Source organism: Hemicordylus capensis, chromosome 2, assembly GCF_027244095.1.
Source record: "Hemicordylus capensis ecotype Gifberg chromosome 2, rHemCap1.1.pri, whole genome shotgun sequence".
Taxonomy (NCBI): domain Eukaryota; kingdom Metazoa; phylum Chordata; class Lepidosauria; order Squamata; family Cordylidae; genus Hemicordylus; species Hemicordylus capensis.
In genome coordinates this window covers 202,391,556-202,410,916 of record NC_069658.1, presented here as the reverse complement: position 1 = coordinate 202,410,916, position 19,361 = coordinate 202,391,556, and the positions used below count along the sequence as shown (strand labels likewise).

Here is a 19,361-nt window from a genome sequence, read left to right as displayed (position 1 = left end):
CCAGGCTTGAGTTTTAAATGGAAACTGTGACATTCAAAGGTTAACAGCTTATCACCGATTAGTATAAACTTGTGCATGCAGTTAATATAGTAACTAATAAATACACTTCCTATTTGGGCAGAATGTCAATGTTTGTCCTCCTTACAAAGGAGCCAGGTTAAGTCCATAGTCAAGGCAAGGGTGAGTCTAAATGTCCAGTTAGAGTGAAAACAGGAACTGTTGATAAAGTACTTAAAACCCTGTTTTGGCTAGACTCTTTTGCCAGATAGGAGGAGTGGAGTTGAATGTAAGGAGAGGAAGAAATAGCAAAAGGGTTTGAAAATGGGTGCCTGAGTCCCTTTTAGATTCCCTTTTGGGTTTGGGGGTATGAGGTAGCTGAGACTAGATTTCCTTCACCTCACCTCAGGCTTCAGTGAGATGTGTTAATGGCCACATCACACATTTGTATACACCTGGGCCTGCCCCAGTTCTGCATAAAGCAGTGGGTAGAGACTAATTTGCAAAACAGGTGCACCAAACTATCCTTCCACATATGGCTTACCTCTTCAGTCAGTTGCCCAGCTGCTTTTCTCCTGGGCTGAGCTCCAGTATTTGAATTGAGCTTAGTTGGGGGAAACATTTGGAGGGAAAGGCTACAGAGATGTAAGTAGTGGGTGCAGGGAAAGTTCACTTTCTTTCACCTACTCTGAAAATAAGAATCCTCTCTTTAAATCTGGATCTGCCCCAGTCACATACCCATCATCACATGTAGTTTGGAATCTAGCCTTGCATATATGTGACGCTTACTAGTTGAGTTCACCTGTACATGCATTACGTGTGTGTTGCAGGACAGCTTGACAAGTTGAGCATGTGGGAGCAGAGCCTTAGCTAGATCTGTAAAGAGGGGTGGGTTGGAGAAGCATCTACCCAAGGTGCAGTACGCCTATCAGCACAATGAGTGACTATTTTATCTGTTATACTTTGGTAACATATTTTGAATATCAGAAAATTCCTTTCTCCATGGCATATATTTTGTCATAGGAACATAGGAAGCTGCCATACACTGAGTCAGACCATAGGTCCTTCTAGCTCAGTATTGTCTACACAGACTGGCAGCAGCTTCTCCAGGGTTGCAGGCAGGAATCTCTCTCAGCCCCACTATCTTGGAGAAGCCAGGGAGGGAACTTGGAACCTTCTGCTCTTCCCAGAGCGGCTCCATCCCCTGAGGGGAATATCTTACAGTGCTTATACATCAAGTCTCCCCTTCATATGCAACCAGGGCAACCCTGCTTAGCTAAGGGGACATCATGCTTGCTACCACAAGACCAGCTCTCCTGGTCTTGCATCGTGCAAATTGCAGACATTCAAATGAAGGTCCAATGCCTTTCAGTGAACAGTAAAGTTGTGCCATTGACTCCTGGTGACCACAGAGCCCTGTGGTTGTCTTTGGTAGAAAACAGGAGGGGTTTACCATTGCCATCTCCTGTGCAATATGAGATGATGCCTTTCAGCATCTTACTATATCATTGCTGACAGACATAGGTACCAGCAGGGATTCGAACCGGCAGCCTCTGGCTTGCTAGTCAAGTCATTTTCCCTCTGCGCCATTAGGTTGCAGTACTGTATGAATATTGGGCAATTTGCATTGCGAGGAAGGCAGGGGTTATCCCCCCCACACACGCACACATTATAGAAGGCAGATGGACATGACTACAGTGTGAAACAAGAATCCCACCCTCTTTTCAAGTATAATTCTTGAATCCTTCAGCCTGAAATGTATGCAGGATTCACTGCCTTTCAGCCTCTGGCCCCGGGTTCATTGTTGGCTGGGGAATGAATTAATATCTGAAAGCTGATGCAAGTTTCATAGGGGCCCAAAATCCTGTCACATGAGATCATGAGCTCCTGCAACTTCCTCCCAGGTTCCCCACCTTCTGTCTTTTCTCCTTGCTCCACCTTTGCAATCTCACATAGCCTAATCCAACATGGCTACCACCACATCACTTCCTTCAGCCCCACCTCTATAGTTTTATTCTCTCGACTGCCCTTTGGCCAGGACTCCATGGGAACCCCATGGCTATAAATTTGTTGTTTATAGCAGGAAGGAATGGCAGGACCGTGTTATATTTATATACACCCTCAGATTTGTCACTTGTTCCGGTTGTGGCTTGAAACCTGTTGCTGTCTGCCATAGGATTAGTTTCATTGCTTGAAGGTTTGTTGTGTGCTAAACATAACTGACAGAGGTGAAGCAAATGCTTCTATAATATAGTGGGTTGTGATGTATTGTGTGTGCATTTTAAGCAGACAGAAAAGAATTGGTAAAACTGTACACTTCATATGGGGATGTGTGAACTGGCTTGACCTCGAGCTAGACCAGGCCTGGTTCAGCTCAAGATCAAGCTGAACCCACCCCAGCCGGTTTGGGGATTCTAACATAAAAATAAAAATGAACTCCTCATCGTCTCCAGGGGGTGCTGCTGCAGCTGCAGAAAGTTCTCCAGTGGTTCGGTCACAAATGGCCTGGTTCAGGCTGTTTGCCTCATTCTGGGCCTCTCTGTGGTATTCATTTTGGAGGCCACCATATATGCACATTGGCCATCTTTGTGACCGGGCGAGGGGAAGGCTGGTGGGGGGAGGGAAAACCACTGGACACCCACCCACCCCAGCCATGGCAGTGCCCTCTGGAGGTGGTGAGATTTTTTTTTAAAAAAACACAAAGACATTAAGACCCCCAAACTGATTCAAGCCGAGCTGCAAGGGGCGGGCTGTTCAGGTGGGGAGACCCGAACATGCCCAGTTGGGTTTGGACTCTAACCAAACTGGGCAAACCAGTTTGTGTGCACACCTCTAACTTCATACTCTCGTGTGTGTGTGCGTGTGTGTAATTTTTCAAACTTTGCCTAAGGCATACAAATGCCTTATCCCTGCTCTGGCCATACTATAAGATGGCTGGTTGTCTCAGAGATATTCCAGGCTCCCCTCTTTTCATCTTTAGGGTGGTTTTTTTTTAAAATAAGGCTCTACTTACTTGCAGACATATAAGGAAAAACTGAAACTGGCATACATTTATCTGTAACCCCAATGGCATGAACATGTGAAAGGGGGAGGCTGTTCTCACAAGCAGCCAAGCCCAGGGTTAGGCAGCTCAACCTGGGCTTGGCTGCCTGTGAGAACCGCCAGGATCCCGGCAGGGCCGCAGCGCCAAACCCAGTGCTGAAGCATTTATTTATTTATTTATTTATTTATTTAACATTTATATCCCGCTCTTCCTCCAAGGAGCCCAGAGCGGTGTGCTAGATACTTAAGTTTCTCCTCACAACAACCCTGTGAAGTAGGTTAGGCTGAGAGAGTAGTGACTAGCCCAGAGTCACCCAGCTAGTCTCATGGCTGAATGGGGATTTGAACTCGGGTCTCCCCGGTCCTAGTCCAGCACTCTAGCCACTACACCGCGCTGGCTCTTAGCTCTTAGCCAAAGTTAAAAATGCAAGCGCCCCCTTAACGCGGCTGCCGGGATCATGTGTTTGCACAGGCTACTTGTCGCTTGCACTGACACAGAGATGGGCGCCTACAGTGCCCGTCCCCTGGGGAAATCCCTCAGTGCACCGAGGTGCACTCAGTGCACTGTGGGATACCTGGAGGCTGGGATAACTAGTCCTGTTCTCAGAGTGGTCCACGCCCTGGTGGCGCAGTGGTAAAACTGCCGCCCTGTAACCAGAAGGTTACAAGTTCGATCCTGACCAGGGGCTCAAGGTTGACTCAGCCTTCCATCCTTCTGAGGTCGGTAAAATGAGTACCCAGAATGTTGGGGGCAATATGCTAAAATCATTGTAAACCGCTTAGAGAGCTCCAGCTATAGAGCGGTATATAAATGTAAGTGCTATTGCTATTGCTATTGTGTAGAAGCACAGAGCGCGTTCCCACCAAGCAGAGGATGCTCATCTATGTGGAAGGCAAGGTTTGCAAAGGCCCCCACCCGCTGTCGGGTAGGTCGTGTGACTGCTCACCAGCAGATATACCTGTTTCTGTCTGGCAGTGTTCAATGAATATGAAGGAACTAGGAGAAATGGCATAGTACTTACTACTATATTAAGACTTATTTCATTAAAATAAACAAATTGCAATCATACATACACATGCAATTTCAGCTAGGATTAATAAGACATGGTCCTGATTCATGCATTGTTGTTGTGCTTATTTTCTGGCATGGGCATGCTTGGATAACTTGCTTTTTATGAAGGGAAATGTTAACTCTGTTTGATGAATTACATATCTCCGCCGCGCCCCCCTCCCGGCCCAGCCCTACAACTATAGTTGATAGAAATGTCAAAGTGCAGCTTAGTTCAGCATCCATCTCCTCTTGAAAAGACACAAGAACGAGGTAGGAATATCTGGTCTTCAGTTTAGATGTTTTGTGGTATCTGTTACCTGTAACTTCCCCATCCACACAAAAATGGGAAGACAAAGTAGAATTATGGGGGAGGGAGTTGTGCTGGAGATGAAGAAGATCTCTGTCAGAATCTGCACATCTTGAAGAGAGAAATTCTTTTTTCGTTCTGGTAAATGTGCACTAGGAGAACAGGAAAGCTCCTTGAGTCTCCACTGCCCATCCGGTACTGCTGGACATGACTTTGCTCGGGGAACATTTGTGGGAAAGTTGGTAACGTCTCTCCTTTTTCTGTCCTAGAAATGGAGCCCATGGCACCTTGCCCATCCTTTCCTGATCCAAGCAACGATTTTGATAGGAACATTCCCCGTATCTGTGGTGTTTGTGGAGACAAAGCTACTGGCTTTCATTTTAATGCTATGACCTGTGAAGGCTGCAAAGGATTTTTTAGGTACGTGACTTCTAATATTTATCTTAAACATTTTGTCTTGCATCCTGTACACCTAATTTTGTTGACATCTTTTTGTTTACAACCTAAAACATCCTTCTATCTTATGATGATGATTTGGGAAAACTAATCTAACCTCAGACTTAAAGCTGAAGTTGCTTCTATACTTTTAGGTATGGATTCTTTGGCTAACCATCAAACCAGAATTTCCATAACTATGAAATCCAGATTAAATCTGTTGCTTGAACCATTTCTTAACTCACCAGAGAATGGGATGAATTTCATTCAGCATTCGACAAAAATAACTGAATTGGAGTCCTACTCCTGCTGGCTTAGGTATACCATATTGCAAAGTGTTAGAATAGCAGATAACAAGTTGGGTGTTCTGGTAAAAGACAAATAGCAGAAATGTGGAGCTGGGGCTGCAGAGAGTGAAGTAATCTCTCCCTCAATCATACATGCGCGCGCACACACATGTGCGCATGCATATATATAGCGCTCTCTCGTGTCTCAGACATACTTAATAAATGCACTGTAATCTGGTTTTAAAACCCTCACTGTATCTATGCTCTAAACCTGTCCCTGTAGACTCTTTTGCTATAATTGATGTATTGGCTATGGCTTCTGTTTAACAGCATAACATCTGTTACAACTCTGCTTTACATTGTGTGTGTGTGTGTGTGTGTGTGTGTGTGTGTGTGTGTGTGCGCCTGCTGTTTGAGAATAGCTCCATGGTTTTTTTTTAACCTAGGGCAGAAACATTGAGGCTCCCATAGTTGAACAGAAACCTGGCTCCAACACCATCAGCTGTTGCTTAGGACACTTCCACACAGAAGCTTGCTATGCTTGAGCATAGAGCCAGAAGTTAGTGAAGCAAGTGGGGGGAAACACAGAATAGTGTAGGGGTGTTGTGTGCACCACCAGTGCTCCATGCCCCTTAAAGATAGATCCTACCCCTGCACAACCTGAGATTCCAAACCTATATGTTATGTGGACAGGCAGAGGATCTATCAATACCAAGTGTGGTGTTACATAGCTAGTGGGGATTAAATGCACTGAATGGGAACAAAGTGCAGGGAGTGGAAGGAGGGGCAGCTCTTAGCTATAATTAAGAGGGAACCAGCACTATGTCTGCACTAGTCCAGAGGATTCTGAGAATTATCAACAATTTAGCATATCTCATAAATGAGGCGCCTATTTATCCAGATTAAAACACATTTCACTAATGACATGGGAGGTTTTCCTGGGAACTGTTGGTTTAAAATGGATGACTAATAGCAGGTGTGAGTAATGGCTGCTGTGCCACTAATTAGGGAAAAACCCACTTGCCTATCCAACAGTATAATGGGAAGACAGAAATAGCACAAGTATAGGATCATGTAAAGCTGAGCTTCAAAAATACCATTTCCCCTTAACATGAATATCTTAGTATCTCTATATCAGAAATATCAACTTAGCTAGATTGTCGGAGGGAATGTTGTTGTTTTTTACATACCATAAACCTTGCTGACTTCCAGTTGAACAACACTACAACCTGGCTAACCAGAATAACAACATTTTCTTAATTGCTGTTGCTTAAATGCGTAACTCATCTTTCAAGTGTATATTTCCACATGCAAGGTTAGTGCCCTCAGCAATCAGTCATACATTGTGTGTCCTAGAAGGATGCACATCAGTGTGAGCAGTTGATCATATTTGTAGGGCATGGACTGAAATACCTGTTGCAAGGTTCTCTCACTATTAAGACCTGAGAAGAATGAGGCTTGCAGAATCGAGCACTTCTCTTTCCATAAAACCTGAAAGATTCTTCCCTCAAAGGTATTATGAAAATCGTAAACTAAAAGCTTTGGCCAAGGATGGTCTTCTCCTTTTCCAGAATTCAGGTCTACAGGCTGGTCTCTTTCATACTTCTGACAGCTGAGACACTATTTGTCTGAATTAAAATTGAAGACTCACTTCACTCTTACACCTTAAAAAAGAAAGGAGATACACTCCTGCAGGAAGAAAATTCTGCTGGGGGTGGTCATTTTGTCATATGATTTTTATAATTCTCTCCCATGGCAGTCAGCAATGGGACTGCCATTGGAGAAAAGCAAGTCATGGAGAAGTCTTAATTACTTAATTTGCTTCCCGCCCCCCCCCCCCCTTTTTTTTAAATAATTGTGTGGTGTTAGCTACCTTGGGTTGTTTCAGATCACAATGTGTTAAAATAAATTAGTGGTTCTGTCAAGTTCCACTACTGTGTGCCAGTGCACAGCTTGAACACATTATGAGGTTCATAGGAAGCTAGTCTTTGTGTAGGAGCACAGGATTAATTTGTCAAGTAAACCACCTTGGTACCTCCCTTATTATTCAGTATTTGTAAAATAAAATGGAGACTGACTGCATTCTACTGGTTTGAATAAGGCTGAAATTTCGTTTAGGGTATCTGTCTCTTAACCATATTCTCTGTTCTGGATTGCATGCTGCTTACACCCTGTAGCCTTAAGTGATGTCCACACTATTAAATTACCCTTGCACTTTACTCCTGCATGACCCTTTTAAGGTTGTGAGATGCTGTTCCAGAGATTTGGCCTGTTCTTTAAGAACTTAAAGAAAGAAGCATTAACAGTGGCACCTTTCTCCAGTGCTCAAACAACCCTTTGCCTGCCATTTCCTCTTATCTTCAGTAGCAAGCAGGATTCTGGCTGTGTCCCCAAACAGGTAGAATAAAGGAGTGGGTGAAACAGTTTCTAGGCTATCTGTTAGGTCTGTGCATCAAAATTTCTGATTCTGACCAAAATATACCATCCCCTGGCACTACATGGAGGTGATTACTTTCAGTGTGCTTCTCCACGCAGAACCTGCTGTTTCCTCCACCACCTCCAACCTTTAGTTGTCTTCCCTACTTTAGAGGTACTCTGCTTAGAATTATTTTGAATTGCTACCTGTAACTTTTGTTGTGCTTTATTTAGCTTTCCCAATATAAATCCACCAGCCTACTTGTAGAAAGAACATTTCATCAATATAACTCTGACAGTTTCTTCTGAATAGCCCTAGAATCATCTCTCTCATCCCACCATTCACTTTCAGAAGCTGCACCTTAGATATTTAACCTGCAGCATAGCAATTTCAAAATAGTATACATACGCACAAAGCATTTGAATACAGTATCATATTATTGCCTAGGCAGCTGGAAAATATATAAGGAAAAATCAAGCAACCGGAACTCCTGCCCACCAACTTACAACGTAACATAGATAAGATACATCAAGTGGAGGGAGCTGAGAAATACTGAAAATAGATTGAGGGGTTGAGCTGAAGGGTGGGAAGAGAAGATCAATTCAGTTAGAAGAAACATGGGAGGAAATCTTGAAACCTGTATTCTAATCAAGTACAGGCAAACCTTGTATGCGGAACTGCTATTCACGGTTTCATGTATACGTGTGTGGCAAAAAGACTTCAATATCCTCTGATACGAAAGGGTTGACACTTGTAGTTCCTAGAAGGTTGGAAATGACCACAGGGGTAATTTCTGGCTGCCATTTTAAGAAACGAAACCATTTTGTGGCTCTTCTGCTAAATTTCCCCCCGTAATATTTACTGGTTTTGGAGGCATTCCTGGGCACATGCAGACCCCACAGAGCATTCTACAGTAAATACTGTCAGGTACTTTCACCTTTTTGCTGTTTTCTTTAACCTCCCCCTCCTTTCTGGAATCTAAACCACCCCCACCCCCATTTTCCATAGGCACAATGCCTCGCTACTCGTGGTTTCATTGTGGTAGTAGGCGAGGAACGGAACCTCCCATGAGTAACGAGGTTTGCCTGTACATTGGCTTGCTAATTTTACTTCTTTCTAAAATTCTTGTTACGTGCCCCAGCTATTAGTGATGGGGTGAATTAGACCTCTTATCATCCCATCCCTGATCTGAGTAATCTGCCTTATCATACCAGAAAAATTGTTTAGAGTGACTTGTAGTATAGAAGTACTTGGGGTGTGGTGTGGTGCTCGGTAGAGATTCTGTCTTATTAACAAAAGAGGAAGCATATCAGTCAGTGCTTGGGGACTGTAAACTTTGGTAGACTCAAACTAGGGCAGAATTAAATTTGAAAGAGACATGGCGGTACTGCCAGTTTGTGTCTCTTTGGGTAGTAGTAGTACCAGTAGCCATTTTCTCCAGTATTGATGTTGTTCACTGCAATTGAAGCACATTCCTTTCAGATATATAGCACTATTATCTCAAGTGACATGGGGGAATCATCTTTTAATTGCTGGTGTCTGTGGGTAGTCTCTTCTCTCTCGCTCCAGCAACACCTAATCTGGCCAGCTCCTGCTATCACCAGAAGGTGAAATTGATGGGCTTTGTCCATTTCATCAGACTTTTCCATACTCCTTGGTGCTTAAAAAAGAGAGAGAGAAGTGGTGGAAGCAGGGGCATGTTAGTATGTATGTATGGCGGGGGTGTGTGTGTTGCCATCCCTTTTGCATGGGGTCTTGCCACAGAACACTGCTAACAGCCTAGAATTTAGTTAAGTTCTTTTTTTTTTTTTGCCATCTAGAAGCATTCTTTCTCTCCTCTTCCCATTGACAACTAGTATAACACAACCTGTGACATCACAGTCCTGTGCATTCTATCAATCATATGAAGTAGGGACAGGGAAACTCATTGTGTTGATATCTAGTATCATGCAGTGTTTGGCATGATGTTGCCAGAAAGAGGGAAGAAACAAACACTGGACGGCAGCAGCTCTATCTCTTGTAACATCTAATTCTGGCTCATAAATGTGGCACAATATTGGTGATTAACTATGGGGTGAGTTTGACAAGGATGTTGGTCTCTAGTAATTCCAACACTAGATCATTTTTTAAACCTGTGCTAAAAGCAAATACAGATTAGTGTGTTTGACATACTGGTACCTGCCGGATCGTCAGTGGCCTGAATGATGCACAGGGTCAAACCTAAACATCCCTGCGGCATTATCTGACCTTGAAAATGCATTGTCACTTGGGTAATGGGTGTGCTAGGAGAAACCTGAACTAAGCTATTTGCTTCAAAGCAATGATAATGGTATCTTGAGACCAAACGATGACGTTGGAAATGAGATGCCTGTTTCATAATTACCTACCCCTCTGGACATTTTCCTCTCCTGATTGTGATTATATAGTTTGAACAGTGTGCCCTTCATCCTTCTTCAAAAGGGTTTGATGAAGGTCTGTGAGAAATGTATGTTTTGGTAGGAAAAAACTGGGGTACTTGCTGCTTAATTTCTGTGCACTTTAAACCTGAAAGAACACTGTTCACAACTGCTTCACTCTTACAAATGGATTGACACACAGATTCCTAGCAACAAACTATTCAGAGATGTTCTAGAATGTACTTCAGGGAAGCCACATATACTAGCATTTTGATTAGTTCTCTTCTATTGGAGAAATGTCCTCTCTTCTTCATATACCAACCAACAGTTGAGACTAGGCGCCTTCTCTCCATTCCACCATCCCTTGACATCCATTACAGCTATTGATAGGTTAGTCTGTCATGCACAAGGTCTGGCTCTGTGTGCTTGGAAGTAGTCTTCACTTCATTTATAACATGTACTAGACAAGGATCTACAAATATATTAACCATCTCAGCACTGGCAAGCATGTATTTCAGTCTGGTAAGATTACAGCATTGGGGTAACCTGAATCTAGAGTGGGGTGAAGATTCTCCCTCTTGCTGCATTGATTTCAGAGACTCTTGGGAATCAGACTTGTTGCTACTTTCTTAATACAGAAGGCCCAGCATTGCCAGGGATGAATACCACTTCCCTCCCTAGCTCAGAGCTGGTGAGGAGCACTGGGGATTGCTACAAGCAGTTTTGCTGGGTCTCAGTCCTTCAAGTTGCTCAACATCGGATGAGACTACCACCACCACTCTTCCTGATGGAGCCATGACAAGTACAAATTTAGGCTGGCTACGAAGGCTGGCCAAAACTTGTGGGCCTCGGCATATATAATCTGGGAGCATCAAAGTGTTCCGCGGTAAACTTAAAGGACTAACCTAATCCTACATATTTAGCTGTAGATGCCAGAGAAGTTTGTCTCTATTTGGCTTAGAGGCTAGGAGAGGTTTCCATTTAATATGATAACTGTGGAGCTAGAAGATGTCAATCCTCCTTTCTACTCTAGCTTATGTCAGTAGATTCCAAGATTTCCTGAGCAGTTCTGTAGCTTATCCTTTCCTATCCCAAAGCTCAGTTTCCCTTTATATAGGGTGGGTTCTCTTCGCATTTTTCAGTTTAAAAAAAAAAAAGACAAAAGATTTCTAAAAGTAAAATATACCTGACTGTTGCACTGCCTTAAATTCCTGATCTGCAAAGCAGAGCCTGTATAGTCTGGGTGGGGAAAAGGTGGTGTAATGCATAAAGGCCCAAATTCCTTGAGGTGAGGGTGCTGCTCAAACTAGGGCAGCATGATGTATCCAAGTGGTTAATTGGACATGACTCAAATTAGCTAGGGGCGAGGCAACTTACTGATCGAAGGCAAGATCAATAGAAGTGTACCAGTCAGAACTCTGTATATGGATTCTTCTCATAAGGAGATCTGGTCTTAAAGCAGCAAACATGAATTTTCCCACTTGCTAAGCAGGCTCTACCCTGGTTTGCATTTGGATGGAAGACTGCATATGATCACTGTAAGACGTTCCCTTTAGGGTATGGGGCTGCTCTGGGGAAAGCATTTTCATGCGGAAGGTCCAAAGTTCCTTCTCTGACATCTCTAAGATAAGGCTGGAAGAGACTCCTGCCTGCGACCTTTGAGAAACTACTGCCAGTCTGTGTAGACAGTACTGAGCTAGATGGACCAATGGTCTGACTCAGTAGGCAATTTCCTATGTTTCTTTGGGGAGCCAAGCCATTGTCATGCTGTATGAAGCGGTAAAGCAGTTTTCTGTATCGGGTGACAGTAACAGTTTTATTTCATAAAAAGCTTTTTGTCATCTTAGTTGCAGAGACTATTTTCAGCTTTCCAACCTTTTAACACACATCTTCAAGGCAATCCAATTTTAAAAACTTGTTTTCAGTTAGCATTCTCTCACCTAATTTGACATGTTTTGGTGCATGCTTGTGGACAATGCTGGCAGTTAACAGTGCATCTCAACTTTTAATGCTGTGCATGCTGGATTCACACTCTACGCAGTGTTTGCCACATGTCTGACAGTATTTGGAGCAGCAAAGCATGAAACATAAATTCACGTCTGTAAATATGCAGTGGGTGTGGGCCAGAAAACAGTGACCAAAAGGGGTTCTCTTGTGCATATTCTGGCATTGTTCCAAACCTGCATTTCCATTCGTTCTTTAGACTACTCTGCTATTCCAAAAATGAGTATACTTGTGGCAGCTGGCATTGCTGTGTAGAGTGGATTGGCTCCCAGCTTTTCAAGATCCAGATAAAACAGGAATGGGTGAACACTGAGCATCTTACCTTGAAGCCACTTGTTGTCATCCCAGCAATTTCAGAAAAGATTGACAGTAACTTGGTACATTCTCCAAGTCAAAATGACTCTAAATCAAATCCACCACCACTTACACATGTGCATTCACATGCTGCACTATGTGAGCCATAGATCAACCGGTGGTGGCAGCTGTGGCTTTTAACATGCAGTTGGGGAAAGTGCTCTAGCTGTCAGGTGGAAGTTAGGGATCACATTGGCCCATGAACCTATCCAAATCTGGTCCTAGGTAATCAGTGAACTGTGCCTTGCCTTGGAACAAACTGGTGCAGGATGGCAGCCACAGCTAGCTGACAGCACAGGCCACTTATTTAAAAAAAACTTCACTGTTGAATGGTGGTGATGGTTCCATCTCATTGGATATTACATGTATTAAAAAGTGCTCTAAGCACTTCTTTTTACTGCACACACCAGAGAATCCCTGGTAATCTGGCAAGCAGTTTACTTCTGGAAGACATGGGAGAAGCTGACGTGCAAACAAAATGGGCAACAACAATATTTACAACTATTGATTATTTCCTGGTTTTAGCTTCTGTTTTCTCTTGACAGCATGTGCACCTCACATGCTCTCAAGAGAAACCTTCCCTGGCTGGTGAAGCAGAAAATTGAACCCTGGACCTAATTATCCTCCTTGCACTGGACCAGTGACTTGGTATAAGATGCAAACAGTTCCTGGTAATATGTTGAAATTACTTTTCTTCTTCACTGTGTGCAATCAGTTGCATATAGATTTAGCTGCACATGCCCTAGTAAACTTTCAACTTGGCCGCTGTAATTCGCTTTATGTGGGGCTGCTGCTGAAGACAGTTTGGACGCTTCAAGTGGTCCAAAATACAGCAACATGGTTCCTTTCTATAGTTAATTCTGTGAAGCATATTTCAACTGAGTTGCAAGAATTCTCATGGTTACCAGTTTTCAGCCGAACTCAAAATGCTGATCTTAACTGTCAACGCCTTAGATGGCCCAGGTCCAGGACGCTTGAGGGGAGTAGCTTTTTAAAAAATGTCTCAAGCGTCCTGGACCTGGGCCATCTAAGGCTTTGTCAGTTAAGATCAGCATATTGAATTTGGCTGAAAACTGGTAACCATGAGAATGGTTTAAGGCTTCAGCAGATAGTTAGTTACCTGAGTTTTGAGATCTGGTGATGAATCTTCGCTTCAACATCTAAGATGTGTTTGATGATTACTGCCAGTAGGGCCACCTTGGTGGTCCCCCACCCTCCAGGGATACACCAGATCACCCCTTATAAAAGTGTAATCAAAAAACCTTTTTAGACTCTCCTTTGGGTTGTAATGAATTGGGAGCTGTTGGCTTAACTGTTTAATAGCCTACTGTTTTAGCTGTTTGTAAATTTTAATGCTTTGCATTTTAACTTTTATATTGTGGCTCACTTTGTGGACTTTGAAGTAGGCTATAAATATATTTGTATAAATAACTGGCCCTGAATGGAAAATACCATTTCCCCCCTTAAAGGACAAAAGAAGAAAATGCAGAGACAAAATGCATTTAGGACCTGGGTGACCTTAAAAACAGCCCGTAAATGCTAGTCAGTCTATCATTGTTGATTTGTACATGTTTGCTTTCCTACCAGTGAGCAGGGCATAGTGGATTTCCCCACTCTAGGAAAGGTAGTAACACCAAATCAGTTAATCTCTGTAGAGAGATGCTGGTTTTCTCTCGCTTTTTTCCTCCCCTGGGATAAAATTTCAAATGATCTAAATTGTAAGCAGGTAAAATAAATTTGCGATGGATGGAGCCAGACAGTTTGTATGTCCTTGTTGTGTAACTGTGGGTGGGAAGTCTGGTCCCCTTGTATTTGATCTATAATTTTGTTGCCAGCATAGACAATAACACTCACCTAAACACATCTGTTTTCTAGGTAGGATATTTTTGTGTTTCTGCTGTGTACTGAAAGCATAACATGAATTAGAATAACTTTCACCCTAGTGAGAATCAGAGTGGTGGTATGAATAGGCATACAAAATGAAGTTGGAAGTTTTTTCCCTGTTGATGAGTGAATATTTATTTTATTTTATAACAGTTCTTCCACTTTCAGGTATTTTATCATGCTTGGACTGTAACTTGCTGTCCTTTGGCAATACAAGCCCATGAGATGATTGATTAGTTAAGATAAGATTAGCTGAGATGGTTAAGGTGCGTTTCATATCGTAGTGAGGGAAAGTGTCTCTCTTCCAATGGCACCTTCGGCTGGAACTAAGGAAAAGCTGCTGATTCCCAGTCAAATGTTAGTACCTTTTTGTTGTATCCTTCAGTGACAGTCACCTTCCAGTTTCTTTCTCTCATGGAGAGGGAATGGGGAAAGGAGGATACAAGAAGAAGAGGCAGAATGGAGAGAAAAGTGAGAGGCAAAAGCTGTTTCACAATCTGAGAAACAACTTGTTGGTCACTGTCCTGCCTGCTGCATCTGTCTTATTGGAAGCAAGATACAAAACTCTTGTTGCTCTCTGAATCCCTTTAGCCAATAAGCCACAAAGATAACTTCCAAGCTTCCAGGGCCTCGCCTGTCTCTTTAAAACACTAGAATACTTTGTCTGTAGCGTGATGATGATCAGTGTCTCGTCAGAGTCTGTCTGGGCCACTTGCCTTTATAGACTTTGATTACTAAATTAAATTTGGAAACAGACATGATTGTATAACTGTTGTGAGTATACATGCTAATTACATAATTATCAGCATTTAGGTGTGTTAACACCATTATGTATTCTCTGTTAACTCTCTGTGCAGGTACTACTGTGTTGTGAGTAGACCTGTTGTATGTTTTTTAGCCCTAAGACTTGGTCATCCAAATGGCTGTTTTTCAGTATCTTAGTGACCATAGCAAATTGAGTAGCTTGTTGGGACCAGTGGCTTTGGGGGGCTTCTCAACAAACAGGGAGGCCATACAGTTCTGTGCGCTTCTTGCTTTTATGATGCTGCCACAAACAGCTTGTAGCAGAGGGCTAGTCTCAGACTTCCAGGATTTGCTTGATAGCTGAACCTGGTGGCTCCAAATCGGCTTGGAACAAGGTATCAAAAGGGAGTATTGCAGGGCTCTGTACTGTTTTCATACAAGTCCTGGATGAGTGACTAGAGGGGATGCTTGTCAAAGTTAGAGATGACATAAAGTTATCTGTAGGGCTACTGCAGAAGAGGAGGAGCAGAATTGTTCTCTGTTCCTCCTGAAGGCAGGACCAGAGCTAATTGGTTGAAACTACAAAGAAGCGAATTCAGGCTAGACATTAGGAGTTTCCTAACTTAATGCTGTTCAGCAGGGGAATAGTTTGCCTTGCACAGTGGTGGGCTTTTCTTTGCAAGAGGTTTTCAAGCCTAGGCTGCTTGAAACATGTGGCAGCTGTCTGTTAGGGTAGATGGAGCAATTTCCTGTACTGAGCAGGGGAGTGGATCAGAAAACTTTCAGCATCTCTTTCAACTGTGTGATGCTAGTATGTGCACACCAGCTATGTATGGCTGAAGAAGGAGCAGGCAACCTGCTTTCTTCTCTTCCTCCCACTCCCCACAACCCCCAAGTTCTAGCTGATTACATACAATCATGCTGCCAAGCACATTAATGTTTAGATACCTATTGCTGTAAACACTGGTTGGGAGTAAGAAAAATAGACCACTTCCCAAACCTGGCTTCCTGCATCTATTCTCCTATTTAGAAAATAGTGTACCTTAAAATCTAAAAAGCATCTTATAGCTCATATAGCTTCACCCTATTATTCCTGGGTGAAGCTAGATTTATTTTAGTAGCTGGCCTTAAAAGCATATTGTATGGGCACGAACCAGCCAGTGTTGACCCTTTTGATTCTGTAGTGCATTTTGGAATGTTTGGAGTGTTTGGAATCCAAGATGTGCATGTCTCCCATTGGTTTTTGTATTGCCATTAACCTTTACCCAGTTGGTTGGTTGGTTTTTCCCCCAGTGTAATTCAACCTGTGTACATATTGGGAGGGCATAAGTCTGCCATTTTTTATTTATTTTTACATTTATGTCCTGCTCTTCCTCCAAGAAGCCCAGAGCAGTGTACTACATAATTGGGATTCTCCTCACAACAACCCTGTGAAGTAGGGTAGGCTGTGAGAGAAGTGACTGGCCCAGAGTCACCCAGCTAGTATCATGGCTGAATGGGGATTCGAACTCGGGTCTCCCCGGTCCTAGTCCAGCACTATAACCACTGCACCACGCTGGTTTACTCTACTTTCAATCTACTTCATATATATTGCCTATATCTATGAGAACACGTGACAAACCAGTGAGTCACAACACACACTCATGCTACTATGCGATACTTTCCTAGGATTTACATAAGGTTGTGAGAAATGTATATAAATTGCTCAGTACTACATCTTGGGTTTTTTGATTGCCTGGTCTCTAGTTTTTGTGCCCTATCCAGTTTCATTGTAGTTGTCTAAGTTTAGACAGGGCTGTTTAAGCCATTTGGTTAATGTTTTCCTGTTTATCGTACAAACTGTATCCGTTAAGACCCTGTGGTTTTTCTGCATGCAGTCCATAAATTACGTGCTTTTAGAAAGAAAACCATGAAGACATGCACATTTGTTATGTCTTTGAAGTATAGTAGCAGGGCAGATTTTTAAAATGACTAGATTACTTAGAAACAGAACAGTAGCTATATAGGGGATTTATCCTATGCCTGGTAAGTACTTGCATGTTACCTTTGGGAGGACAGCTGGTTTTGTATGCAGTTCTACCACACTGTTTGTCTTTCAGAACGGTATCCATGCAAAAGATCATGAGTTATGCCTTTTCCTAACAGTGTGCAGGCCAAAATGACATATTCTGTGTTTGTTTTTTTCAGGAGGAGCATGAAAAGGAAAGCAATGTTCACATGTCCATTCAATGGCGACTGTAAAATTACCAAAGATAACCGGCGACACTGCCAGGCCTGCCGGCTGAAGCGTTGTGTTGACATAGGCATGATGAAAGAGTGTGAGTAAGCACATGACCCTCTCCTGCAATTGGAGCTTTCAATAGTTAAATGCCTGAGATTTCATATCACTTTCTCGAGTAGTTTTGACTTCTTTAAAACCATTTTGAAAATTCTAGGCTCCAGCTTTTCTTCTGAAGTGGGCTCCTTTCCCCACTAGTTTCTTGTGTCCCATTTTAAAAATATGCAACTGGTCTCAACTCACTTATATGCCTAAAACTAGATTAATGTGGAAGTTAAAGCACACATCTGCCTCAGAGGAAGGGGTGGGTGTGCATGGTAATTGTGACGTCAAGAGATATGTATGCCCCTAAACTTTTTCCATGACATGCTTCACACTATTTTAGGCTAGTCAGTGAGATATTGGAACACTGTGTCTTGTCTAGACGGAACTTCAGTAATTCACAAATAGGCAGTTTGGACTCCTGGACATGCTTCTCTGTAACCCCATCGAGCAAAGTAAGGCTTGCTTCTGAGTAGGCATGTATAGGATTAAGCAATTGGTTGTTTTTGCAGTGACTTCAGAGGTCTTTGCTACTGGTAGGACTGGAGCTGGTAGGAGAGATGGTCTTGTGGTAGCGAGCATGAATCTCTTTTGCCAAGCAACATTTGGTTCATTTCCTGGTATCTCCAGGTAGAGCTGGGAGACACTCCTGCCTGTCACCTTGGAGAGCCACTGGCAGTCAGTATAGACAATACTGAGTTTAAATGGACCAGTGGTCTGACTTAGTAAAAGGCAGTTTCCTATGAGGCATGCAAATGTATCATTGATGCTCCTAGTTCCTGTCAAGTTTTGAACAGGGAGAGTTGAGGACAAAAGCGGAGAGGAGGGAAATCTAGCACTGGGTATGCTGCAACAGAGCCCCTTGTTGGTCAGACCATGATTGCTTACTGAACTGTAAGCTTCTGTAAGGGTCAGGGAGTATCGCAAGAACACTTCCCCCACACGATTGTTAAAAGGCATCCTGTCTGGTCTCTTTGTTCTCTCATGTGGCCTGAACTTGGTTGTAAGTGATGTTTGGGCTAAATCTTTGCCTGAGCCCTTGCAGGCCCAGGTATGGACTGGAGTCTTGGCAGATTCCCTCACAGCCTCACTTTTGCAAGCAATTATATTAATGCAGGTACCCTGATGTATAGATGTTTGTTCTTGCACAGTCTGGACTTAGATCTGGGTGACAGCATGAAGGCAATTTCCTTGATTTGATATTCTAGAGGTGAAACTCGGAAAATTAGAATATCGTGCAAAAGTCCATTAATTTCAGTAATGCAAATTAAAAGGTGAAACTGATATATGAGACAGACGCATTACATGCAAAGCGAGGTAAGTCAAGCCTTAATTTGTTATAATTGTGATGATCATGGCGTACAGCTCATGAAAACCCCAAATCCACAATCTCAGAAAATTAGAATATTACATGGAACCAAGAAGACAAGGATTGAAGAAAAGAACAATATCGGACCTCTGAAAAGTATACAGTGTACTGTGCTTGATTGGCCAGCAAACTCGCCTGACCTGACCCCATAGAGAATCTATGGGGCATTGCCAAGAGAAGGATGAGAGACATGAGACCAAACAATGCAGAATTGCTGAAGGCCGCTAATGAAGCATCCTGGTCTTCCATAATACCTCATCAGTGCCACAGGCTGATAGCATCCATGCCACGCCACATTTAGGCAGTAATTGCTGCAAAAGGGGCCCAAACCAAGTACTGAATACATATGCATGCTTATACTTTTCAGAGGTCCGATATTGTTCTATTCTTCAATCCTTGTCTTCCTGGTTCCATGTAATATTCTAATTTTCTGAGATTGTGGATTTGGGGTTCTCATGAGCTGTACGCCATGATCATCACAATTATAACAAATTAAGGCTTGACTTATCTTGCTTTGCATGTAATGCATCTGTCTCATATATCAGTTTCACCTTTTAATTTGCATTATTGAAATTAATGGACTTTTGCACGATATTCTAATTTTCCGAGTTTCACCTGTATTCCTTGATGAGATCTAATTGTGCTTTCAACATTGAACTGACAAGTATCTCTGGCTCTATAGTACTTTTGAAGCTATAATCCCAAGGTTTGCTTTAGAGATTAATTCCCTGTCTACTAATTTATCAATTAACTGC

General features: G+C 42.8%; 1 protein-coding gene across 4 annotated transcripts in view; it reads left to right on the top strand.

Annotated features, from left to right (window-relative positions):
- The window catches only part of VDR (vitamin D receptor), a 137,912-nt gene that overhangs the window by 67,034 nt on the left and 51,517 nt on the right, over window positions 1-19,361 (top strand). For all 4 annotated transcript variants that reach the window (XR_008317638.1, XM_053302580.1, XM_053302579.1 and 1 more), the window contains 2 exons: window positions 4,667-4,817; window positions 17,105-17,235. Coding sequence is in view for 3 of the 4 variants with exons in the window: in XM_053302580.1 (XP_053158555.1) it covers window positions 4,667-4,817; window positions 17,105-17,235 (282 nt within the window). In the remaining variant the exon portion in view is untranslated. The remainder of the gene's footprint in view (window positions 1-4,666; window positions 4,818-17,104; window positions 17,236-19,361) is intronic.